The sequence below is a fragment of the Nicotiana tabacum genome, chromosome 18 (assembly GCF_000715075.1).
Source record: "Nicotiana tabacum cultivar K326 chromosome 18, ASM71507v2, whole genome shotgun sequence".
NCBI lineage: Eukaryota > Viridiplantae > Streptophyta > Magnoliopsida > Solanales > Solanaceae > Nicotiana > Nicotiana tabacum.
The window spans coordinates 159,644,323-159,668,599 of NC_134097.1; the positions used below are offsets into that span (position 1 = coordinate 159,644,323).

Sequence of the window (24,277 nt, forward strand, 5' to 3'; positions counted from 1 at the left end):
AAACAGTAACTCTTGCAAATTCAAAATCTGTGTTCATACAGTTATTGCTTCTAAAAGTTATGGAGTTAAATTTGTGTTCTCACAACCATTGCTTTCACACTCTCTTCTTCTCACTTCTTTTACATATGCTTAAAGGGGTCGTTCGCCGTTACTGCTTCTCCCCCTATATCACTTGGTTGCAACGTAAAAAAATTAAAGAGTAGAAGTCCACCATTGAAGGTCATTCAAAGCTTTGGTTTCGAAAATAGGACTTTTTGAGTTTGTTAGTTGTTTGGATTGGGTATTGTTCCAATTGATTGAAAATATCAAAAAAAGTTCAAAATTTAAATTTGAAGTGACTTGGAGTAGATTTGAGCAAGATTTGAGTTAAAGTTCATAAAAGACGCAAGGAAGAAGACGAAGTCAATTTTTTGTATAATTATGTATAATCTTGTATTATAGCGTATATGAGTGTATAAACACATCTTATACATTATTATACACTTTTATACACCTTTATACAAGCGTCTGTAGACGAACTTCTTCCACGATCTTCAGTTGCAATGTTTGTTCAAAACCAATCCAAATCTCCATTAAATGATTTCAAATTTTATATACAACCTCCTTATACTATTTCTAATAAGTCTAAATAACACTCACTCCAAATTTCTCACAAAATCAAATTCGAAATTTAAACCCACATATTTAAGCTTGTTAAAAATCTAATTTTCACCATCCAAATGGATTTGGTTTGTTGAACTAATATTTGAGTCACAGTTACTGATTCGAAAATTAACTTAAAAGCTTGAGCAATCTTTTTTTGAAAATTAAATAGTAATTTTGAGAACTTATTGGAGTTGGATGTTGAATCTTAGCCCAATGTTTTTGGGCTAGTTGGTTGTAAATTGAAATATGTGCTATAAAATTGAAAAGTAGGGAGCCCAATTGTTCTTATGTGAAATTTTCCCAAGATAAAACTGTCACCTATTAACACAAAAAATAAAAGAAAACAGTAAAAATAGCATGGGCTAGCCAGTTTTCGGGTTGGTCATTCAAAAATAGACAGCGTTTATAAAGTCAATGAAAAATAGCCACTATTTTGCTGCAACAGGGGCCGGCCCAGCATAATATACTGGAGATCAGTGCACCTGTGTATGAACTTCCAGCATATTATAATGGACTACAACACGCGAAAAGTTCCAGCATATTATAATGGACTACAACACGCGAAAAGTTTCAGCATAATATATTGAAGATTGGAGCACCTGTATATACACGCGAAAAGTTCCAGCATAATATATTGAAGATTGGAGCACCTGTATATGAACTTTCAGTATATTATACTGGACCGATATATTATATTGGAACTTTAGTATATTATGCTAGAGTGTTTTCTGGATTTTGAACAGTGTTTTCATTCAAATTTATATTTATATAAAAAATGGCTAAATTTCAATAATTTTAAAAGTATGGCTATTTTAAATAATCACTTGTAAATCTGGCTATTTTTAAATTTCTCTTCGGAAAACATGCTACTAGTTGTCAATTAGTAATATAGCTTTTTCCCTTAAAGGGACCAAACGATTACATGACGTCCAATATGATGAAAGGAGTGAAAAATCTCTCGTTCTCATTGATATGAAAAGACACCAAGCACAAATAGAATATTTATATGCTATAAACTATTGCTTTTGGAGTCCAATACCACTTATAGTTTGAAAAGTAACAGTTGGTATTTGACTACTTAGTTTGAAAAATACTTTTAAGTAACTATTATTATTTGGCCATACATTTAAAAAGTATTTCTATAAGTATTTTTCTTAAAAATGCCTTTCAAAAAAATACTTTTGGAACACCTTTTTTCTGCTTCTCTGAAACACTTTTTTTTTTCTTCCAAAAACTTGATCAGACACCCTAATTTTAGGTAAAAACAATTTTAACCCAAAAAAAAAAAGCACTTTTGCCTCGAAGGAAGCTTGGCCAACCGGGGTATAAGTTATTTTGAAGCCAAAAAGAGACTCCATTCTCCGACCAAGTCTGGTACAAAGTAAACTTTGCAACCATGAGATCAAAGATTACATCATGTGCTAACACCAAAAAAGCAAAAGAAAGCAAGCCATTTAACCTCCAAAAGAAAGCAGAAGCTAGTGAAGAGGGTCTTCTTTTAGCAAACTGATAAAACAATAAGCCAAGTGTACAATTGCAAATCAGTAAAATAACTTGCAGCAGTTTCAGCAAATAGAAATTCAGATTTAAATGGTTCAAACATTAATGCCTGGAGAGTAACCCCAACCTATAAAATAAAACCTCTTGAGATTTAGTATACCATCAGGCCCTAATCCTTTTATTTCTCTTTAATATCCCTCAATTGCCCCAGACAAAAAGGCTCTCCTCTGGTCAGCCCAGACCTATAACCAAAACAAGATTAAAAAAAGTTAGTATAACCTAGCTAGGGAAAAAAATATGTACATAATCCAAATATAGAAGTTAAAACATGTACATACATTTAGGCCTTTGCTTTCAGAAGTCTTGCTTTAAGCTCATCGGCCACAGCATCGATGAACTCTTCAGTGTTGAGATAATGATCTCTTGAGAGCCTATTCAATTTTTTAAAGAGGAAAGCATGAGAATGAAAACTCCACTTACAAAGTCAAATAAGATAAATAATGAAAAGAATGAGACAGGATGGCTCACTTGGATCCATGTATGATGAGTGCAAGATCTTTGGTCATCTTTCCAGATTCAACTGCACCAATGCATGCTGCCTCTAGTTTCTCAGTAAAATCCAAGAGCCTTTCATTGTTGTCTAACGTTGCCCTGTTCACAAACAATTTATTCAGTATTCACAATCCCATCCTTTGGGGGCAATCCACCAAAACTTCCTTAAACCAGTCCAAACAGCAAACCGCACTCTAAATCTCAGCAGATCGAGAACCATAGTCACCTACCTGTGTGCAAGTCCACGAGTCCAGGCAAAGATTGATGCAATACTGTTTGTGCTGGTTTCACCTCCTTTCTGGTGAACCCTGTAGTGGCGGGTGACAGTTCCATGGGCTGCTTCAGCCTCAATGGTCTTTCCATCAGGACACACCTGAACCATATATCCACAACTTGTCAGAATCCAAACCAACGATTCATATCAGCAAATAGCAATAAAGAAGAAATGATCCAAAGAGCCATGCATTGTAATAGATCCCAAGAAAGCTGTAGAAATAAAATAACCTAAAAACTGCACAATTAAGGAGTTGGTTGAAGCAAAAAAAATGATAGAAAATAAACATACCAGGACAGATGTCATCAACCCAAGGGATCCAAAACCTGTTCCAAGGAAAAAGGCATAAAAATTATAAACCTCTAGGATCAGAGTTATAGGAGGGGAAACAAGAATACTTGATTCAGCAATTTTGTGTATTAGCATGTTAATATGTCATAACATATTTTATGAGGATCTGTTGAAATGGCAGCCTCAACGCAAACACATTATTAGATACCTTGTGCTAAGAAATCACTCTGTACATCCCCATCATAGTTCTTGCAGGCCCATACATAACCACCTTCACTCTTTAAAGCATAAGCAACCATATCATCGATGAGACGGTGTTCATACCTATAAGACATCACTAGAGAATCAATGTTGTGTACTTGTGATAGTAGAATAGAACCATACTTACCAAGTGAACTGTGGAACTCACCAAATTCCTGCTTCCTCATACTTGGACTTCCAATTTGCTTCATAAACTTCTTGGAAGATGTCCTTAAACCTTTACAAGAGCATTAATGGTAGCTCAGAGGAACAGAATAGATACAAACACCACTAGATATGTGCGGAAAAAACAAAATGGCTCAAGGTACTCATCCTATGTGTAATGGAAAAGTAAAGGCCAAATGGAAAACGGATAGATCAACAGTTAGGTTGCTTACCTCCCATCATATTTCTTAAGAATAGTATTCTTTGTACTAAGATAGAGAGGCCATTTCTTTTGATATGCCATGTTCATTGAAGCCTCAGCAAATGAGCGGATGGACTGCATCACATCAAGAAAGCGAAAGCAAAACAATATAACTATACCAGTCTGCAGCAATTTAATAATCCAAATTTGGAAGGACATCAAACTTTGTTAAGCAAACCTCATCTGTATTGTACATGGATAAAGCTACTCCACCAGCACCAGTAAAGTTGTAAACTTCAAATTCAGTCTTCTCGTCTGTTCCTTCTGGCACTGATAAAGTATTAAACACAACATTTCAGTAACATTTTCTAATTGAGTAAGCAAAAACCCTTTGCTAATACGATGAAGTAAAGCGACCAACAAAAGTTTACCAAACACCAATTTGAGTTTTCCAGCTCCTTGAATAACTGTATCAGTAGCCCGGTATTGATCGCCAAAAGCATGTCTACCGATGCATATTGGTTTAGTCCAACCTGGTTTAAGAAGCAGATTTTGCTCAATGATACAACTAAATTAGCTTAAGGGAAAACGAAAAAAGCAGAAAGCACAAGAAGTCTGGGATACCTGGGACAAGTCGGGGAATATTTTTGCACATAATTGGTTCTCTGAAGACCGTTCCTGTAGTCAATGCCAATGTGTGCAATGAGCTATAATCAAGTAAGTCATAACTAAGAGACAACATGATCCAGAAACAAGTAGAGACGAAGGGGTACCATTTAGGATGTTTCTAATTGTCCCATTAGGGCTCCTCCACATGGATTTCAAGTTAAACTCTTTTACACGGGCCTCATCTGCAAAATAGCACTTTCTAAGAATGATAGCATGGTTATACTTTATCTAGAACTGATTTTTGCTGAAAATATGAGCAACAGCTAAACAAAAAAGGAGGAGAATCCAGCTGGACACCAAAATAAGCACCTGGAGTAATGGTTGCACACTTAATAGCTACATTGTATCTGCAGTTAGACCAAACAGTAGACATTAAGAAACCGGAAGAAGGCTGAAAACTTGTAACTATTGAACAACCAATCCCAGTTAAAGTTAATATGAAGCACAAATGGAGAGAGATTCAGTCATCTTAAGAAATTAAAGACATGTGAATAGAGAAAAGGATAGCAAATGGATTTGTTCCAACAAATGGATAATTTCTTCCCATCAATAATTGTAAATCAGGACGTAAAGATGGAAAAAAACATACTTCTGAGTGGCTTCCGCACTTTCAACTGTAACCTTATCATCTGTGGCATCACGGTGAGGAAGGCCAAGGTCAAAGTATTTTATATCCAACTCCAGAAAGGGACAGATGAGCTAAAGCAAGCAAAGAAGCTTCATTTATTAGTGGCTTGCAATTTTATTATTAGAAGATACATAAGAATCCCATACGGTTCATAAACAAGCCAAGGAAACTTGTTACCTTATCCTTGATTGATTTCCAAATAACACGAGTCATTTCATCTCCTGGATCATATAATCAAGAAGAAGAAAATAAGAGAACATGGTGTAAAAATGAAAGTTGTAGAAACTCTGGGGATATTAGACCAACATAATCAAAGCTAAATTGAATTCTGGAATGATGTGCCCGGTCAATGTTACATTGAAATACTATAGAAAGCTATATTAGATCACAAGTATGACCTACTATCAAGTAAGACAAAAAAATGGTGTAAAAATGAAGAATAAGTTTTGTCAACTATAAGTGCATTATGGTAATCAGTAAGCTTAACAACAAAAACCTGAATGAGTAATAATCTGATATTAGCTCACACAATCTTGAACTAATTAAAAATGGAGGGAACACTTCGAATTAAGAAAATTAGACAGTTTTTCAATTTTTTAAGCATTCCCATATTTTAAAAAAATGTTTAGAAGAGTACACCAAGGATCTGTTTGGTTTGGATTATGAAAATAACTCTGATTATTCAAGTAAACGTCGGAGAACTATCTATCTATTGATTGAAAAGTGATTTCTACACATGATAACTAACATTGAGTTTAAAAATTCCAAACCAAAGGAATAAACATAGGAAAAAGAGTCAGTAGATACTCCTCTTCAGCATCAAATCCAGTACAAACAAGGAGTGTAAACAGACCCCACAAGACATATGCAAGTAATAGTGCAAAAACGAATCCACATATATTTCTCGATTGTTAAAGTTTCCATCTTTTTACTCAAAGAGCTCAAAATCAAATCTTAAATGAATGACTAATAGTTACTATATAGTTAACAACTCTGATCTAACAAACCCCACAACATATATGTAAGTAATAATGCAAAATTAAAGGCCATATATATTCCCGTTAGTTAAAGTTTCGATCTTTAGAACTCAAAATCTATTCTTGAAAGAATGATCAACAGTTAATCAGTAGGATCTAACACAGCTCTGATTATAGAGAGTGAAACTGCTACAATTACAGATCTTTTTTTTGTTTTGCACACAAAAACAGATCTATAAAACAACAAATTTCAGCAATGAAAAAAGAAGAAATATACAGATAAAGAAAGTAGAGGAGAAAGAGATCTAACCGTCCATCTCAACGATAGGGTTTTCAACCTTGATTTTGTCGAAAGCCATGTTTGCAGATGAAGATAGAACAGAGAAATCTCCGGCGAAGAGAGAAACAGTGAAGAGGGGAAGTTGGTGAAAGATGATGCAGAGTGTGAAAGAGGTGTAGTTGCTTTATAAATATTGGGAGTTGGCCGAGTTCCGACACTGGGCTTCTTTTTTTTTCTTTTTTCTTTTTTTGTCTTTTTAGAATATTCATGTCCGATATTTTTATTTTTATTTTTATAATCATCCTCTATTGGGAATTCACCAATTGGATCCGTGTTATGTAGGACCTGATCTATCAAACTCTAATTCACTTGTGTTTGCTCAGACTTTTTTGAAAAAAAAAAATTACGTAGAAAATACATATCCCAAGTGTCCAGGAGACCACGGGTTCGAGCCGTGAAAATAGTATCTTGCAAAAATATATGATAAAATTGCATACAGTAGACCTTTGTGATCCAGTCATTTCCTCGACCTCGCACATAGTGAGAGCTTAATGTACTGGGCTGCCTTTTTTTTTAAAATACATATCATGCATCTGCTTACCAATATTAAATGTGAGTTGTGACTTTATTAATTATATAAATTAAATTAATAATGTGGCATTTTGAGTTTGTGAGTAATATGTGGTAGATCTGGGGCATTTGTATCTATACCCGCTTTTTGTGTCACGTTTTAACTTGTGTCCGCTTTGTAAAAAAAAATACAAGCGTACCCGCTTTTTCGCATAACTTCAGCATACGGGGCTGAAGTAGCAAAGGCAATCACGCAAAACTTCAGCATTCTAGTAGTCGGGCCTGAAGTTCAGCTCTAGAGCTGAAATTTTTGTTTTGTAACTGGCGAACTCTTGTATGTAACTGGCGATCTAGAACTGAAGTTTTTGTTTTGTTTTGTGACTGTCGAACTTCAGCTCTAGAGTTGAAGTTTCTGATTTGTAACTGTCGAGTTTTTGTTTGTAACTGGCGAGCTGAAGTTTTTAAAACCCTTGAGTATGTACTGTTGAAGTTTTTAAAATCCTTGAGTTTTTAAAACTTGATTACTTTACTTTTTGTTTTCCCTAAATCGTGCACTAGAATAATAGACGAGTGCCACACCATCTTCTGGTGCAACTATGTGCATTAAGTAGAAAAAAGATCTGCTAGCATCCTAAAACATTTCACAAAATCAGGAAATAAGTATCAGGCATTATTAACAAATTTATCTGATTCAAAATCAACAAACACATAACCACGTGAAGCCATAGAAGGAGAGATATTGTTACATCAATATTAAGCTCCGGAGAGATATAGAGATCACTGGGAGAAGGAAGAGGAGAAAGGAGGCTGAAGTTATTTAAAAAGGGGGTACAAGTTAAAAGTTTTTAAAAAAATGGGTATAGGTTAAATGGGGACGACCAAATAGGGCGCCTCGTGCAATTTTTACGATAGATTTGGAGTTCTAAAGAGTTTAGTATCAATCGGAAGTCCAACAACAATAAGATACCCAGTAATATCCCACTAGAGCTGGGCATATATCGGGTATAACCGATAGCCCGAATCGAAAAAAGCTTATTGGTGTATCGATATCGGGTTATTGGGTTAATGGTTCGATAACGGTTTAAATTTTTTTCCCTATTGGGTTATCGGGCCTCGATTTGCCCAATTTCTTAACTGGTTAACCAATAACCCAATAAGAATTAGTACTATTTTAGTTGTGTTTGGACAACTGTTGAATTACTAGTACTCTTGTTGCTCTTGCTACAATTAGACTCTGAAAAAAGACATTGATCTCTTGATTATGGTTTGGCAGGAAACCAAAAAATTGTTATTTATGTTCCTGTTAATTGCTATTTCCAGCGAATTGGAGATGGAATGCTTGTGGGGTTGTAGTATCAATTTTTGAGATTGCACAGGTTTTGAATTTGTCAAAATGAAGCATGCTTCAAATATTAGTTGTGGCCATAACGCAGAAATGGGTAGTATGTTATATGTGTATTCTTCTCTTTTTTGCTTAACTCCAGTGAATTGTTTTTTTTTTGTTTAACTCTAGATTGAGTTATCTTATCGGGTAAATCGATAACCGAACCGATAATGGTCAATAACCGATTAACAGATAACCGTTAACCGATATCTTATCGGTTCGGTTATCGGTTTATCATATTTGTAAACCGATAACCGATATGTTAAACCGATAATATTCACAACCGAATCGAACCAATCGATGTCCACCCCTATATCCTACACTGTGGGGTCTGGGGAGGGTAGTGTGTATGCAAACCTTACCCCTACCTTGTGAGGATAGAGATGTTGTTTCCAATAGAACCTCGGCTCAGGAAAGCATAAGCACCACATGAATAAAAATATAGACAAGAAGGGACAGTACTAAAAAGTCATACAAAAGCAGAATAAAAACAACAAGATAGTAAGGCGATCAATAATGAAAGAAAATAACGGATAGTCATAAAAAAAACTACTACCAACAGAAAGCGAGATTGTGTATCAATACTACTGTTATGAACACTCTAGACTACTACTCTACTACCCTAATCCTCGACTTTCATACCTTCCTATCAAGGGTCATGTACTCGGTCAGCTGAAGTTGCGGCATGCAGGGGCGGAGCTACCACTTTAGTTACTAATTCGGATGAACCCAATAACTTTTGTTTAGACCCTGTATTTGCATAAGAAAATTTATTAAATATATATAACTATTCAATTGCGAACCCAGTGACAAAAAATAAATTGCGATTTTGACACAGTTACCCACAAAAACAAAACTATTTACCCTTGTCTACCCATTTATTTTTCTACCCATAAATTAATTATATTTCCTACCCATAGTAGGTTTTGTGGGGAATTTTCTCTTTATTCTCCAATTCTTTTTTATTGCTATGCTTCTTTTCTTTTCTTTTTCTTTTCTCCTTTTCTTTTTTCTTGTTTTCTTCTTATTTTTTCTTTTTTTCCTATGCTAATTTCATTTAACTTCTTTTTTTATATTCTTTTTCTCTTCATAATCTAATTTCATTTACTATTTTCACTATTTTTTATTATTCTTTTTTTTAATATTATTACTAAAGAAAAATCAAATTATGTACCAATTAAATGGAGCTAATATGACCAAAAAAATATTAACTAACATTTGATATCAGTATAATATATAGTTATACCAACAGGGTATACAATTATACGCAAAGAGTTAAAAATAAGTTAAATTCAATTATTAAACTGAAATAATATCAGTTGTCAATAAAAAAATTTAAAAAATTTAAAAGGATCTAATTGTAAGAGTATACCGTTACATTATATAACATACTATAATTTATTTATTTTTGCATTTTCAATTTGCCGCTCACGCTAGGTAAAAGCTTAAAACAAATTAAAAGGAAAAAGGCAAGTGAATTTACGGGTAATAAGTATACTATTATAGTATATTGTATACTATTACAGCATATTGTTACAATATCTTGCATATTATTACAGTATACCATAACAATATATTTGTATACTACAATGGTATACTGTTGTAGTATAACTATATACTCCTATAGTATATTAGTATATTGTTGCGGTATACTATTAGGTAACAGTGTTCTTCTTCGATTATTAATGTAGTTGTGTTCTTCTTCGATTTTCAACTGAAAATTTCGATCTCAATCAACTTAAATCAGCTCCAAGTCCTGACCAAACTGACTCAACATTTAGTTACAGTTGCCAGCCAATATTTTAATCACGCCAGTCAAAATCTAATCAAATAATTACAAACTCGACAAATGCAATTTATGATTTTTCAAGTTTCAAGTTCTTTCAATGATTGATCTAATTTTTCTTACAATAAATCACTATGAACTTCTCAAAAGATATTAGAAATAATTATTTGTAACACTGCACGTACAAAATAGTTATTTAGCTTATCATTAAATCATATCAAATCTCACACATTAAAATCACAATAAAAACTGGGCAGTGACTCGAACAAACACAAACACTACGAGAAAATATGAGATATGTAAGACGGAGATAGTATTTTGTTGCTGGAAGAAGAAACAGGAAGAAGGGAAAGGGGAAAGGGAAGCTTTAAGGAGGAAAAAGGTTGGTAAGGCAATTAAGAAATGGGTGGACGGGTAAAAAAGAATTATGAGGTTGCTGGACAAGATAATAGAGAAAAGAAAAAAATCCAAAGAAAAGTTTGATGATTTTCTAGCTCAGCTTTTGTTTGCAGGTTGCGACTGAAAAATTAGCGGGTAATTAATTTGGGCCCCATGGTTAGGAATAGTAAATAATTTGGACATGGACATTAAAGGGTAAATGGTTTGGATTTAATGGGTATAAAGTGAGATTTTCTCAAATAAATTATGGGTTCAGTGACATTCAGAACCCATAAACTTCAAATCCTGGCTTCGTCTCTGGTGTCATGTCTTGCCTAATCACCTCTCTCCACCTCTTCTTTGGCCTACCTCTACCTCTCCGTAAACCCTCCAATATAAACCTCTCACACCTCTTCATCGGGGCGTCTGCGCTCTTCAATCGGAAGTCCAAGAAAATTAATTATTGCTCTCTTACCTTGCTTTCTTTATTGGTGACGGACTGCTAGATGGCCTGAATCTGATAAAGAAGGGAGGGCAGTAATCAGCAAGACTCATATTCTGATTTGAAATTTAAACATGATTTCCCATTTAATACTCCAGTAAATTCAAACCTTGATTGTTAAATTGTGAAAATTCACGTTTTGCTATCCATTTGCCAATTTACTTCATAATTAGATTAGGATTTAGGATAACTTTATGAGATATGTGGGGTCCGGGGTGTTTGACTCAAAAGATATCTGAACCTTTTTGAATAAATCAATCAAAGAAATTGAAGGGGTAAATCTTAGCTAAGTATAATATTCTCTAAACCAAAAGATAGATAAAGAGAACATAGAAGATAAGATTTCTTTATCTTGTCAAGATCAACCCTTAAGCAATAATGACATCAATTGTTTATATAAGCAAGTGTTATGAGTTAGGAAAATGCCCAGGGCTTTACAAGGTTGTTTTACGCTCTCTATATAAGGGACAAACCCCTTCTAAACCCTAAAAGACAAGTCATAGGTTCCTAATGTCCTCTAATGGGCCTGCACTGCTGCAAAAGTCGTAGTCTCTTGTTCGCCTGTAGGTCATCCCCTGTAGGATGTCGAGCTACGAGGGTCTCGCCGTTTGTCGTACTCATCAACGGTCGTGGTTGTTCAAATTTGGACCCATACAGTTAGTCCCTCCTCTTGTCGAGGTTGCAACTTGGTGTGTCCTCGGTAAGCGGACACCACGCGTTCTTATGGAGAAATTTGATCCTACGAGGCATTACGGCTTGACCAATAATGAGTGGTCAGCGTGCTCAGCAAGACACCAGGTAGTGTATTTTATCGGGAAATGACGTCATCTCCACGTGCGTTATTATTATGCATATTTTTGAGACAGGGGTTGATGACTTGTCGCTTCGATTTCGGTGCCACTCTGCGACCTTTTGCTTCGATTCTGGCACCACCCAATCCTATAAGTAGATAGAGGGTTTGTTTTTTCAAAAACTCTTGGCCATTTCATTTCTGATTACCCTTTCTCATTCCTCCCGAGTTTGTTCTAATAACCTTCTGCTTCTTCTTCTCCCATTATTCGCTCACAATCTTTTCTACTGTTCTAACACCTTTTTCATCGAAAACATGCCAAGGTCACATCGATCTCGTGAGGGGGTTTCTGAGGCCGCCCCGTTGTTCGTAGCGCCCACCTTAGGCGGTGAGGATATGATGGTGGAAGAAGGGGATAACCTTCCTACAGTGGAGGAGTTGTTGCCGAGACACCCCATGTCTCGAAGCGACTTCATCAAGGATCCTCCTCTTACCCTTGTACTCTCTGAAACGGAAGAAGTTCATATTGACGCTCTCCGTGCAAAGTATGGCATCCCCGCTCATGTTGTCATAGTTCTAGCGGGAAGGGATTTCGTGGAGGTCCATAGACCTGGGTACTGCACTTTTTATAAGTACCCTTTCGTGATTGGTTATTCTTTACCCCTCCTTCCATTAGCGGAAGAGTTCTGGAGATTCTATCAAGTTTTCCCGGCACAACTTTCACCATACACGCTCAAGATACTCCTGATGTTGACAAAGTAGGCGGAGTTGGCGGAATGCAAGGTTACTATTCACCATCTCTTGCACCTGTTCTCGCCCAGCTTCCACAGGGGTACTATGGTGCATTTGTGGCACTGTGGAACAAAAGGGCTGGTGGTTGGGACCGACGACCGAGCAAGTTGCAAGTTTTGGCATAAGTACTTCTTTGTCAAAATCGAACACATTATTTTCTGACCACACCAGGTTCCCAGAGTGGTGGAACGAGACTCGTAAGTGTCGCCACTTATTTTACTTTTCCTCTTCCTCTTTATTCATTATAGAGTTTGTTTGCTTCTCGTTTGCAGCTATGAGACGTCCGCCCCGATCTATTGCAGGTATAAAGGACTAGGTAGCTCGTCTGTTGCCCCAAGCAGCAGAGACCTGGGATTGGCCCGCCTTTATAAAACGTTATGGCCCGAGAGTTTCATCCGGTAAATGCTTTCCCCTATATCACTTTTTTGGTTATACATCATCGTCTATTGATACGACTCTTCATGACGACAGGTTGAGGAGCTTCCAGGCGGAGGGCACCAGTCCCTGCATTCTGAAAGGCTGTCGCTGCTGCAAGAATGCAGTTTACTCTGACTGAATGTTCGAAGGGGTTGTCCTCAACCGATTCAAATGGAAGGTCCCTCTCGGGATATGGTCGTGAGGGATGAGGCTTCTTCCGTACTGACCCCTCACCTCTTGGACGAATCCTCTAACAGGGACGAGTCATTCCTGAGAAAAAGGAGGAGAATGGAGCTTGGGAAGGATGTGGCCGTGGACGCCGGTAGAAGTAGGGCGTCACAGATGGCACTTGTACCCACATTTATGGCTGATGCCATCTTAGTGGGGAGGTCTCCCCAAACAGAGGGGATTTACCTAGGGGCCGGCTCTATGCGCTCCGCTGAGGGTGGCACGTCATCCAACATTGGAGGAGGCCAGCGTGTCAAAGGCAAAGGCTCAGGTTCAGATGTCGACCCAGAGGACGTTCGCGAGTTTGTAGGTCGCCATACTTACGTGGAGGTCAGAGTGGAAGGGTCTGATCATCACATAATTGTCCCGGGGGACTACAACCCATTGTCGAATTGCAATCAAGTGGCGTCTGTTTTAGCCCCTCTATATGTTGCCCCTTAGAGCAAGGTGCTTAGAGCGATGAGTGACATGGAGTTGTCTCAGAACGTCACCGGCATGGCCTTGCGGGTAGATGCCTTTCTTTTCCTTTTTCGTCGTTGGGCTTGCGTTGTTATTGTAAACCTGTGTTTTTGTCTTAATTTCTTTCTTTTTGTTCTAGACCCTTATCATGGAGACCGAGCGCGAGCACTGAGAAATAAAGAGGATGGCCATCTATAGGAAGATATCTTCCAAATATCAACAGTATTGCGCTAAGCATCGTGCAATAGCCGACATTTATAATCAGGACCCTAATTTTCAATTATTCCGCGAGGGACTCAAACAGATAGAGGACGAACTAGCATGCAAGGTCAAGGAGCTGAGGGAGCGAGATGAGGAGCTTATGAAGGCTGTCGCCCGCAACAGTGAACTTGAGGCCTCCCTTAAGGTGAAAGAGGATGAGTTTGAGTTAAGCAGGGGGGTGATGGCCGAGAATGCCGACTTGCAAGCGAAGGTGGACAGTTTGACTGCTGAATTGGGTATGAAGGCGGTGGAGATTGAGGGGCTTAGGGGCGAACTGAGTGTCGGTGCTGATAAGTTGGCGACTACTATTTCTGGAATGATGGCCTTGGAGAATACCCTCCGTGTTTATAGGTTGGAGCTGATCGAGGAGAAGGAGGCATCTAAGCTTAAGGTAGCGGGGTTTGAGGGACGTGTTAATGAGTTGGAGGCGGAGCTATCTGTGTTAAATGGGCAAGTGGCTTCGCTGAGAGCGGAGGATGCGAGTCGACGCTCACAACCTTCTACGTCTCGTGTCTCGGCCAATCTGGCCGTTCCTCGTCGCTTATATGAGTTGTGGGTCCATGCTAGGCCTGACTTGACGTGTACAAAGCTCTTCATGCTGAAGGGAGGGCATCTGAAGTAGAACTTCAGGGCGTGCATGCCGAAGCTCGTGCAGCTCGTGAGGCATGTGAGTACAACCCTCTTACACCTGATGGGGATGACATCAACTTTGATGATGCGAACCGTCTTGCTTCTGACTCTTTGTATGAAGATGCGTATCCAACCGGGGATGATGTGTAAATTTTTGTTTGTACTAACTTTTTGCTTTGGGACTTTTGTAAGGGCATGCTTGAGCCCGTTGTAAAGATAGGTGTAAGTAACATTTTGAGGTAATGTAGAATTTGTTTCGCCGACTCGGTAATGATCTTTGTAATATCTATGGTATCCAGGGTACTTGTCGAACTATTACGCTGATTTTGCTTTGGGTGAGTTCGATCCCTTTTTCTTTTGGCAGTGGCTTTAGCCTTTGGGATGCTACTTTCGAACTGTCGTTGAAGTGGGATCCCGTCGTAGTTCGAGCGAAGTCGAACTTATATTTTCATTGATGGCCTTGGCTCATTGGGATGTTACCTTCGAACTGTCGTCAAGGTAGGATCTCGTCGTAGTTCGGATGAGGTCGAACTCATATTTTCATCGATGGCCTTGGCCATTGGGATGTTACCTTCGAACTGTCGTCGAGGTAGGATCCCGTCGTAGTTCGAATGAGGTCGAACTCATATTTTCGTCGATGGCCTTAGCCATTGGGATGTTACCTTCGAATTGTCATCAAGGTAGGATCACGTCGTAGTTCAGATGAGGTCGAACTCATATTTTCGTCGATGGCCTTGGCCATTGGGGTGTTACCTTCGAACCGTCGTCGAGGTAGGATCCCGTCGTAGTTCGAATGAGGTCGAACTCATATTTTCATCGATGGACTTGGCCATTGGGATGTTACATTCGAACTGTCATTGAGGTAGGATCCCGTCGTAGTTCGAATGAGGTAGAACTCATATTTTCATCGATGGCCTTGGCCATTGGGATGTTCGCTCACATTGGAGGTTTGATCATATTCCCATAGGAAATACATGTCGACTTTATACATACAATGGAGATTTGATTATATTCTTATAGGAAACACATGTCGACTTTGTACATACAATGGAAATTTGATTATATTCTTGTAGGAAACACATGTCGACTTTGTACATATAATGGAGATTTGATTATATTCTCGTAGGAAATACATGTCGACTTTGTACGTACAATAGAGATTTGATCATCTATATCCAGTCCCTACATTACTCGACCTGGAGATCACGTCGACGAGCCAGGTAATGAACAATACTTCGGACCTCGAGATGCCCCCCTTGCCGCCTCATTAAAAACCTCTCCGAGAAAACCCGATTGGGACAAAACCCGGATGAAGGAAAAAGAGTATGACTTAGGTGGCGCCTCCTTTCAGAAGTTGAAGTATTTGAGATGGGCGACATTCCAATTGTTTTGGAGTAGTTTTCCGTCCATTGTCTCTAACTAGAATGCTCTTTTGTTTGTTGCCGCCGTGATTTTGTATGGTCCGTCCCAGTTTGTTCCTAGTTTTCCCTCGCTAGGATCTTTCGCTGCTTGTGTTTTAGCTTTGAGGACATAGTCTCCGACCTTGAGCGGTCGTACTTTGGCCTTCTTGTTATAGTATCTTTCTACTTGTTGCTTTTGGGCTACCATTCTTACGTGGGCCATATCCCTTCGTTCTTCGACTTCGTCCAGATCTTGTAGCCTACTTTCATCGCTGTTTGGTCCGCTTTCGTTGGAGAATCTCAACCTAGGTTCTCCGACTTTGACGGGTATAACTGCGTCAGTCCCGTAAACTAGTGAATACGGCGTCTCGCCTGTGCTAGTTTTTGGCGTAGTGCGGTATGCCCATAATACTTCTAGTAGTAGTTTAGGCCATAACCCTTTCGCGTCCTCGAGCTTCTTTTTCAATATATTCAGTATCACTTTATTGGAGGATTCGGCTTGGCCATTGCCGGCGGGATGGTATGGTGTGGAGAGTATTCGCTTGATGTGCCATTTTTCGAAAAACTCGGTCATTTTCTTTCCGACAAACTGAGGTTCGTTGTCACAGCTGATTTCTTTGGGGATGCCGAAGTGACATATTATATTTTTCCATATGAACGCGATAACTTCTTGCTCATGTATTTGAGTGTATGCACCTGCTTCCACCCATTTAGAAAAATAGTTAGTTAAAACCAAAAGGAAGCGTACCTTACCTCGTCCTGCCAGGAGGGGTCCGACAATATCCATACCCTACTTTATGAATGGCCATGGAGAAGTGACGAAATGCAGGAGTTCTCCTTCTTGGTGTATCATAGAGGCGTACTTTTGACACCGTTCACACTTCCTAACGTAATTCGTGGCTTCTTTCTTCATGGTAGGCCAGTAGTATCTGGCGTGGATGAGGCATCAGATAAGGGCATGGTTTCCCGTGTAGGAGTCGCAGTGCCATTCGTGTACTTCTTCTAGTACTCGTATTGTTTGATTTGGCCCATGACACTTGGCCAGGGGGCCGCCGAACGTTCTCTTATAAAGATCACAATTTACGAGGTTGTATCTGGCTGCCTGTATTCGAAGCTTTTTGGCTTCTTTCTTATCTTGTGGGAGCGTTCCATCCAACAAATATGTTACGATACGGTTGCACCAGTCCCAAGTTAGGTTTATAGAATGTACCTCGACCTGGACTATTGCGGAATGGATAAGAGTGACCATATTTTCCTTGTTGATATTTCTGGTGGTTGCTGCTAGCTTGGCGAGAACATCTGCTTCGATATTTTGTGCCCTGGGTATTTGGTCGAGGCGACATTTGTCGAATTCTGGCAACAGTTTGTGAATTTCTGACTGGTACTTTTGTAGTCTCTGTTCTTTGATTTGGAAAGTCCCAGTGACTTGGTTCACTACGAGTTGAGAATCGCAATGGAGGATAAGTTGTTGAGCGCCATATTTGAGGGCTAACATCAATCCTGCAATCACAGCTTCATACTCAGCCTCGTTGTTAGTCATCTCGGGGCATCGTATGGACTGGCGAATCACTTCGCCCGTAGGAACTTTGAGGATGAACTCAGTCCAGATCCCGATGCATTAGATGCACCGTCGGTGTAGAGGACCCAGAGGTCAAAATGTGTGGAAGTGCGGAGCGCCTCCTGCTATACTTCAGGAAATATTTTCTCGCTGAAATCGACGATGAAATCAACGAGCACTTGCGACTTAATAGCAGTTCGTGGTTGGTATGTTATGTCGTGCTCGCTTAATTCTATGGCTCATTTGGCCAACCTACCCTATAGTTCAGGTTTGCGTAGGATGCCCCTGAGGGGGAAGGTTGTCACCACTTTTATGGGGTGACATTGAAAATATGGTCTAAGCTTTCGTGAAGCTACGACTAACGCTAGAGCTAATTTTTCAAGGTGAGGGTACCTTGTTTCGGCATCAATTAAGGTTTTGTTGATGTAGTAAATCGGAGATTGTGTACCTTTGTTTTTGCGGATCAAGACTACACTTACCGCGACTTCGGAGACTGCTAGGTACACCAGTAGGCATTCACTCGGGTCTGCCTTGACGAGTAGTGGTGGCGAGGATAGGTATGCTTTCATCTTTCTCAAGGCGTCGACGCATTCTGAATTCCATTGTAGTCCGTGGTCTTTCCTTAGCACATTGAAGAATTTATGGCATCTGTCCGACGATCGTGAAATAAACCTCAATCGGGCGGCTATTTGTCCTGTTAATTTATGCACCTGCTTCTTGCAGGTTAATGTCTCAAGTATTCCTTCGATGGCTCTGATCTGATCCCTGTTGACTTCGATACCCCTTTGTGATACCAGAAAACCAAGGAACTTTCCTGAAGTTACGCCGAAGGCGCATTTTTTTGGATTCAGTTTCATTCCGTATTGCCTCAATATCTCGAAGGCTTCCTTCAGATGACCAATGTGATCCTCTTTCTTTTTCGACTTCACTAGCATGTCGTCGATGTAAACCTCCATGGTCTTACCGAGTTGTTCTTTGAACATCTTGGTGACTAACTTTTGATACGTCGCCTCTGTGTTCTTGAGGTCGAACAATATGACTTTGTAGCAATACGTTCCTCGATGGGTGTATGAGAGTGATGAAAGGAATCTTTCGGGCATGCTTTGTTCAGGTCGGTGAAGTCGATATACATCTGCCATTTCCCATTATTCTTTTTTTACCATGATCACATTGGCGACCCATTGGGGGTATTTTGATTCTTGGATGGAACCATTAGCGAATAACTTATTTACTTCTTTGCTGACTACCTCATTGATGGTGGCATTGAACTTTCTCCTCATTTGCCGTACTGGCGGGTAAAGAGGGTCGACATCCAGCTTGTGTATGGTGATGTCCCTTAGGATTCCTGGCATATCTGAATGGGAAAAGGCAAACAAATCGGCATTATTAGTTAAGAACTCATGGTACTTACCTAGTTCTGAGAGGTTGTGTCCGATATAAGCCTTTTTCGTGCTATCGGTGTTGTCCAGTTGAACGGGGTCGAGGTCTTTTATGGTTGCCTTGCAAGCTTCTATGACATCCGGGTCTTTGATGGCCTCTATTGGTATGTCGGGTTTGGTTCCCGATATGGCTAATTGCTATGCTTCTGCACTTGCCCCCCTTAGTTGTTGGGTGTGTGTGCAATCTTGGGCAATTCGGTAGCATTCTTGGGTGGTGCGTTGCTCGCCTCGGATGTTGAATATCCCCCACGGGGTAGGAAATTTGATTACTTGATAGAAACTTGACGGGATGGCTTGCATGGCGTATATCCATGGACGTCCTATGATGGAATTGTAGGTTGTTTCCTAATTCATGATGTGGAACGTTGTTTCCAGGGTGACTCCTCCTGCCTGATGGGTAGCACTATCTCTCCAAAGGTTCATTCCACTGCATTATTAAAACCTGTTAGTGTAATGCAACACGATACTATTTTATCCTCGAGCCTTATTTGTATGAGGGCTCGTGGGTGAATAATACACGCGCCACTTCCGTCATCCACCATTATTCTTTTTACATCGGTATCCGTGATGCGTAAAGTTATACAAACAAACCGTTGGTATCCGACTTATCGAAGATGATACTATCTTCGAGGTCGTCATACCGTTCGTGGGTGACTGTCCGTTTGCGTTTGTGTGTGGTGGTGAATTTCACATGGTTGATTATTGTATCGTCGCCGCCGCCAATGATCATTTGTATGGTACGAGCTGGTGACGGTAGTTTTGGAGGTCCCTGAGGTTGATCGCATCCACGAGCGAAGTTAACCCGTCCTCGGTCGCTCAACAGTTCTTTCAAGTGTCCCTGATTTAGCATTCTTACTACTTCCTGTCATAGACCTATGCAGTCCTCCGTCTTGTGTCCCCTTTCCTGGTGGAATTCACATAGAACGTTCGATCTCCGGGTGCTCGGCTCTGACTTCATCTTTTGCGGCCACTGCACCTTTATGCCGAGCTTTTCTAGTGCATACACTATTTCTGAAGGAGAAACACAAAAGTTATGAGCAGATAACAGTGGAGGCGTACCTCTTTCATTTCGGGGTGATGCGATGTGTCGAGGCGCGACATCTGCATGTCGTGGAGGAGGTGGGTTGGATGTTCGGATATAGGGCTGGTGCCTCTCTCGACTGAAACGGGGTAGTTGGTCCCTTCAACCATCATTGCGGCGATCTCTCCTTGTTTCGGTTTGGACCGATTTTAGCCACTAGATCGGGCTATTTAGGTCATCCTCGTCTGCCCTTACTTCGGTGCAATATGCATTATGGATTTCTTCCCACGTGGTGGTGGGGGTACTTTATGAGTTTGCTTAGCATCTTTTTGGTTGCTTTTGACTCGTTTCTGTTTAACCCATTTTAGAAGGCTGCTACTGCCATCCCTTCTGACATGTTTGGTAGGCTCATTCTTACCCTGTTGAATCGGGCTAGGAAATCCCGAAGTCCCTCGCCTGTCGTCTGCCTGACGGCGAAGATGTCATTTACCCTAGCCTCTGCCTTTTTCGCTCCCGCATGAGCGGTGACGAACTTATCTGCCATTTCTTCAAACGTTGATATCGATCGTGCTGGTAGTTGGGAATACCATGTCAACGCTCCCCCTGTCAGAGTTTTGCCAAATTTTTTCAGCAGCACTAATGGCACCTGTTCTTTCGATAGATCATTACCTTTTACTATAGTAACATAATGTATTAAGTGATCTTTTGGGTCCGTGGTGCCATAATATATTTTCAAATATGGCGACATTTTGAAGGTTTTCGGAATAGAGTGGGAAGCCGCCCCTTCACTGTATGGTTGTTCGACGAATCGGCCCACATCACATTTTGGTAGCAACTTCAGAGCACCTGGTATTTTATCAACCCTTTCTTGATGCTCTTTCAGATGATCACAGAGTGTTTTGTTCTCATTTTCCATCTCTTCCATTTTCTTTAAGATGGCCGCAAGTGCATCGTTACCTGCATCAATGACGGTATGAGTGTTACCTGTTCGTGGAGTTTCTGGCTCATTGGCGACAGTTGTGGTTTCTGCGGGTATTGTGCCTTCGATATCCCTTTGAACGGGTTTGTCGAGTATATTGCTCAAGGTATTTGTCAACCACTCTTATAATAGCCTTTTCACAGCCGGTGGTGCTTTTCTGTAGCGGATGTTGAGTTTTCCCTCTCGCGCGAGACAGTCATGCCCTCGTGGGGGAGGGGGGAGGGTGAGATCTTTCCCTCAGGTGTAGCACTTGACGTTGCGTTTTCGTTGTCTTCCCTACTGGCTTCATTGAGGGAATTCAGGAGGTTGTTCGTGACACCTACCATCGCCTTTAATCTTGCTTCTCCCTTTCCTGCCATTGTTGGCCTTTGCGAGGCTAAGGAGAGGTGATTATTTCTTTCAAGGATCTAGACGAAACTAAGATCTCAGCTATAGAAATCCCCACAGACGGCGCCAAATTGTTTGACTCAAAAGATATCTGAACCTTTTTGAATAAATCAATCAAAGAAATTAAAGGGGTAAATCTTAGCTAAGTATAATAATCTCTAGAACAAAAGATAGATAAGGAGAAAACAGAAGATAATATTTCTTTATCATGTCAAGATCAACCTTTAAGCAATAATGATATCAATTGTTTATATAAGCAAATGTTATGAGTTAGGAAAATACCCAGGGCCTTACAAGGTTGTTTTACACTCTATATATAAGGGACAAACCCCTTCTAAACCCTAAAAGACAAGTCATAGGGAATATTCGAAAGAATATTCCTAATGTCCCCTAATGGGCTTGTATTGCTGCAAAAGCCGTAGTCTCTTGTTCGCTTGTAGGTCGTCCCCTGCAGGATGTCAAGCTACGAGGGTCTTGCCGTTTGTCGTACTCATCAACGGTCGTGGTTGTTCAAATTTGGACCCATACACGGGGAAGCATCGGACCACAAAGGTCTATTGTATGTAGTCTTATCCTGCATTTCTGTAAGAGGTTATTTTCACGACTCGAACTCGTAGCCTTCTGATCACATGGCAGCAACTTTACCAGTTACTAGCATTGATGCAGTATTGATGATAGACTATAATTGCGTATTTTATTCGCTTATTACACTCTAATTTACTGCACTTTAATTGAGTTTGAGCTTTAATCGCTACTGTTTTGCACTAATAGTGTATTTTATGCTTTGTAGGAGTGATTCCGAGCTACATAGATGATACGAAATGAATTCTAGTGATTTGGAGCTTTGAACTCTGAGTAAAAGCCCAATGAATTAAGTCGGAATCGTGTTCGAGGGTCAAATTTTATAGTTAAGAACAAACGAAGACTCGAGTAGGCATATTGCGCACTGTCTAGTAAAATAGACATAACTCTTTGCTAAGAACTCCATTTGGGCTATATAATATATAGTTAGAAATCTAACTCAAAGGGATGCGACTTTTGTGTTTTACATTTTTCCAAATTCCAAACGGAACAGGGTGAAAAATGCAGTCGAAACCGCAACTGCGGACCTGGATGCGGACTGAGGCAGTGCACTGGGAAAATACCGCGCCTGGACCGCGACCGCGAGCGTCCAGACCTGAAAAATTATCCTTTTTCACGTAGGAGAAGGTATAATTATTTGGGCCCAACCCTACTTGGTATATATACATGGAAAAACGGTATTTTAAGGGGTGGGACATACTTTTGACATAGATTCGACCTAAGGAGGCAGAGACACAATAGGAGCAAGGTTGAAAATTCTTCTACGAGTTTTTCCTTTATCTTCCTATTTTTCATTGTTGGTTATGACTTTTAGTATTGTAGTTTTACATACTATTATGAATAGCTAATTTGTTATCTAGGGTTTTGATAGAACCTTTTGTAGGATAAATTCTTGTTATGTTTTTATATAATTAAGCCGTTGGATTTCTCTACTTGTTCAACTATGTGTTTATTGTTGTTGATTGAATGACCATCGATTGACTGTGCCTATTTATTATGTGTTGCTTGAGAAAGGATACATATTTAGGTGGTTGTTGAACAACATCACTCCTAACGTATGTGAGAAATCAATACAACGGGTTTAATTAAAGGTAGGTTTAGAAATAACAAAGCTTTGACGTGGTCATAATGAGCGGTTAGATAAAGCCAACTAGCGTAGTTCGAAAGAATATGTCTAGTAAATTGTTGTAGTTGCTCGAGAGAGAATTACGACACCTAAAGTGCTTACGATCAATAGAGAATACATAGGTGAAATTGTTGGGAACATAGAGGAAAGGATTCCAATATTTGGGGAAATCATAACTTTAGACTTCCTTAGTTTTGTCTCAAATTTCATCATTGTTAGTTGATAATTTTACTGCTTTATAATAATGTTAGTTAATTAGTTAGAAATAAATATTATAATCTCTATAATTAGGAAATTGTTTGGACTTGTGGTTCTTAGCAATATTGAACAACTGCAGCTAAGCCTTAGTTCTCTGTGGGATTCGACTTCGAACTTCTAGACCGGATAATATTTGCAGCGACCGCTTATCCTTTTTAGGACTAGAGTTGGACGCGATCAAGTATTTCTAAAGATATTTTTTTTAACATTTTCTTTCATGATACTACTTGATAAATCATGTTAAAAATGTATGAAGATCATGATACTAGTTCATTTGTATTTTCAACTGAGACGTTGGTGAAGTACACGTAAAACTACTTTTATGTGCCTTTGAATTATCTCCTAAAATCACTTATAAAGAATGGTGATCAGTTCAACACTCTTTATCAAAAAATTATACAGTATATATAAAATATTATATTGCATATATTAAATTAAAAATTACTTTTATATATATTTATATTAAATATTGAACACCTTTTGCGGTACTTATGGTTCGTCAGTGCCTAAAAGGCAAATTGAAAGTATCTCTTCCTCTTTCTTTCTTTTATTCCAGGTTTTCTTTGGTTGTCAAGTATATTTACCTATGTAGACATTGTAACTTTAGAGCTCTTTTGGTACGAGAGATAAAAGATAATTAATTCCAAAATTAAATTTAAGATGAATTTATCTTATATTTTATTGAGATAAAATCGTGATATAACTCGGGATTCTAATATTTTTTTTATCTCTAAAATCCTAGAATATATTGTTTCCCACCGAAACGACCCCTCGCACTATCGTTAATTAAGCTTGCAATTGTGCACCAATGTTCAGGCGAAGTACAGAAATAATCATTGTAAAGTTTTATATTCTACTACACTCCTGGCCACTTCCCACTGAATCCCTCGAAATTCTATGACTTCTT

General features: G+C 39.3%; 2 protein-coding genes across 2 annotated transcripts; both read right to left on the reverse strand.

Moving 5' to 3' along the window:
- Nucleotides 1-2,124: 2,124 nt before the first annotated feature.
- LOC107768947 (isocitrate dehydrogenase [NADP]-like) lies at nt 2,125-6,620 on the reverse strand. Its single transcript, XM_016588125.2, has 16 exons — nt 6,454-6,620; nt 5,344-5,387; nt 5,128-5,237; nt 4,848-4,885; nt 4,643-4,720; nt 4,494-4,547; nt 4,301-4,402; nt 4,108-4,199; nt 3,901-4,004; nt 3,672-3,740; nt 3,471-3,586; nt 3,263-3,297; nt 2,928-3,070; nt 2,674-2,796; nt 2,484-2,576; nt 2,125-2,387 (listed from the first exon to the last, which is right to left on the reverse strand). Exons 1-15 carry the CDS (start codon nt 6,500-6,502, stop codon nt 2,486-2,488), a joined length of 1,248 nt encoding a protein of 415 aa, XP_016443611.1. The 5' UTR covers nt 6,503-6,620; the 3' UTR covers nt 2,125-2,387; nt 2,484-2,485.
- Nucleotides 6,621-16,039: 9,419 nt separating this feature from the next.
- On the reverse strand, nt 16,040-16,594 carry LOC142172792 (uncharacterized). Its single transcript, XM_075236483.1, has one exon. The coding sequence runs from the start codon at nt 16,592-16,594 to the stop codon at nt 16,040-16,042; it is 555 nt and encodes a 184-aa protein (XP_075092584.1).
- Between the last annotated feature and the right edge of the window lie 7,683 nt (nt 16,595-24,277).

Bases quoted from the DNA above. Each gene is read 5' to 3' on its own strand.
- LOC107768947 (XM_016588125.2), bottom strand. From the start codon at position 6,502: ATGGCTTTCGACAAAATCAAGGTTGAAAACCCTATCGTTGAGATGGAC. The intron at 5,238-5,343 runs GTAACAAGTTTC...TGCTTGCTTTAG, and splicing joins GGAAATCAATCAAGGATAAG to CTCATCTGTCCCTTTCTGGA. The intron at 4,548-4,642 runs GTACCCCTTCGT...CATTGACTACAG, and splicing joins AATTAGAAACATCCTAAATG to GAACGGTCTTCAGAGAACCA.
- LOC142172792 (XM_075236483.1), bottom strand. From the start codon at position 16,594: ATGACCGAGTTTTTCGAAAAATGGCACATCAAGCGAATACTCTCCACA.